At 49.4% G+C, this 2,500-nt stretch overlaps 1 protein-coding gene across 1 annotated transcript in view; it reads left to right on the top strand.

Annotated features, from left to right (window-relative positions):
* Window positions 1-2,319, top strand: part of LOC308101513 (uncharacterized protein) — a gene marked incomplete at both ends in the record, with an annotated part of 2,687 nt that extends 368 nt beyond the window's left edge. The window contains 2 exons of the mRNA XM_080450933.1: window positions 788-1,073; window positions 1,476-2,319. Of these exons, the coding sequence (XP_080307059.1) occupies window positions 788-1,073; window positions 1,476-2,319 (1,130 nt within the window). The remainder of the gene's footprint in view (window positions 1-787; window positions 1,074-1,475) is intronic.
* Window positions 2,320-2,500: the final 181 nt, after the last annotated feature.

Consider the following 2,500-nt stretch of genomic DNA (forward strand, 5'->3'; position numbering starts at 1 on the left):
ATGGACTTTATTGATTGACTTTTTCATGTATTACCGACTACCCTGAGTTGATCAGTAAAGCCCGTAGCCTACTTCTCCGTACATGTACACAATTACAAAAATATATAAGGTGCTTACCTACGTTGCCCCAAATGTTAACTCACCCTTCGGAGTCTTTGTGCAATGTATTAGTCCGTATTCTTCAATAGATATTTGTTTTAATCCAGTCTGTGTAGGATTCTGTCGGAAGTTCCCTGTATTTCTCAATGGGCGGTAGTGACGGGGCGCATCCGGTGAAAACCGGTATTACATTCTTGTAAACAAGAAGTAAACGAGGGGGGAAATGGCGTTCGGCCACAGACGGGATTAAAACACTTCTTTATTGAAAAATACGGACTAATACATTGCAAAAAGACTCCGAAAGGTGAGATAACATTTGGGGAAACTGAGTAATTACCTTATTATTATGTTTTGTTCATGTACGGGGAAGTACGGGCTTTACTGGTGAAAGTGCAGAGCGCACTGGGGAATGCAGGCCAAGACTATCGTAGATGTCAGAATTGATAAAATACATCTATGATAGTCTTGATCCAAGGCTAGGTTGGCTTCTGCATGTTTGCGCTATATAGACTCTCTGATTGATTGATTGATTGATTGATTGATTGATTGATTGATTGATTGATTGATTGATTGAATAGCCTACTTTATTAACATGTTTGCAAAAAGGCACAGGGGTTCATTTCATGGAGTGAATTCTCTCTAAATAACACCTCTCCTCTCCTCTTTCTTTCTCTCTCTGCTCATTCAGTCTTCTCTCCGGCGACCAGCAGCGGCGGCGGCACAGACTCAGACTTCTTCTCCGACCTCAGTGAGTGCTCGTCGGACACCCTGTCGCCGTACGGCGGTCATTTCTTCTTGGATCATCAGCCGGCGGTGGCGTCGGAGCTGAGCAGCCACGCGGACGCCATCCTCACCATGATCACCGAGATCGTGGGCATCTGCACCGAGATGGAGCTCCAGCAGAATCCCGACGTCGCGTCGCCCTCACCGGTCACAGCCGCCCCCTCATCACCCCTGGTCTATCCTCCATCAAGGTTATTATAGTTTTTTTTAATATATATATATATATATTTTTTACTTTTTTTTTCCAACTTCAGTTAGTTTTAGTTTTTAATGAGTGTTTACTTTTTTGGTTAAGTTTTTATTTTGTGAAAAGGCTTAGTTTGAGTTTTAGTGTTGTTTTAGTTATTGTCTCCGCCAGGCCATGGTTAAGCTAAATCATTTATGTATGAATATTGACAAAGGCTGAAACTAAGGACATTTTTCTAATTTTAGTTAGTTTTAATGAGATTTGTAAACAAACAAAGTTATCTTTTTGTTTAAAGCCCTGTTTTTATTTTAGTTTCAGTTAACTAAAATGTTTTTTTCAATTCCAGTTTTTGTTATTTCGATAGTTTTAGTTAACTATAATAACCCTGTCTTCCATCCCCGTTTAGTGGTTTCAACCCCGGGACAACAGTGCCTCCAGTGGTGGTTAAGAGTGAATACGTGAGCTCCAGCTGCAGCAGCGGTTGTTTGCAGGCCTCTGTGAGCGGGAATGAGGCGCTAAACCTGGCCAGCGGCGCCGACACTCTCCCGCTGGAACAACAGGTGGACGTGTGTGACATCATCGAGGCTCTACTGGGCTCCGAGGCCGTCCAGGGCGAGCTGAAAGCCATCCACGAGATCAAACAGGAGCCGCTGTCACTGGAGGACTGGCTCAAAGGCGTTTCTGGGGATTCCGATGACTACGTCATCAACAGAGCAGTCAAAACGGAGCCTGACGCGCACGCTCAGTGCACCGGCGTCTCCCCGTGCATCATCCCGTCCACCCTGGACGCGCTCCTGCTCTCCTCTCTCCTCCCCGGTGCGTTCCCGATGGTCAACCTCGGCGGCGCGCAACAGCACGCCACGGGCGGGGCGACCAAAACGCCATCGTCGCGCGGGTCCAGGAGGACTTCCGCGAACGGCACGGTCAAAGTCAAGCCGTTCCCCTGCCACGTGCACGGCTGCGAGCGCCGCTTCTCGCGCTCGGACGAGCTCAACCGCCACGTGCGCATCCACACCGGCCAGAAGCCGTTCCGGTGCACGGTGTGCGCGCGCAGCTTCAGCCGCAGCGACCACCTGACCACGCACACTCGCACGCACACGGGGGAGAAGCCCTTCTCGTGCGACGTGTGCGGCAAGCGCTTTGCGCGAAGCGACGAGAGGAAGAGGCACGGCCGCGTGCACATCAAGCAGCAGCTGCGCGCGCAGATGATGGCCGCCTACTCCCTGGCGTTCGCCACGCCTGGCATCTAGGAACACACGCCGGCACGCCACTGCACCCCGTTGATTTATTGAGACCCAGGTGGGTCGATGTGAGATTTAAAACACACAGCGAAAGAAAAGAAAACAGCCAACAGGTGGAGTGACCTCGGAATGTCACTTAGTGACGTTTTTTAAGGTGACGCCAAAGGCTGCTGACTGGCTGTTTGACAGG

This window comes from Gymnoscopelus braueri, assembly GCF_963280865.1.
Source record: "Gymnoscopelus braueri genome assembly, chromosome: 15".
In the NCBI taxonomy this organism is placed as follows: domain Eukaryota; kingdom Metazoa; phylum Chordata; class Actinopteri; order Myctophiformes; family Myctophidae; genus Gymnoscopelus; species Gymnoscopelus braueri.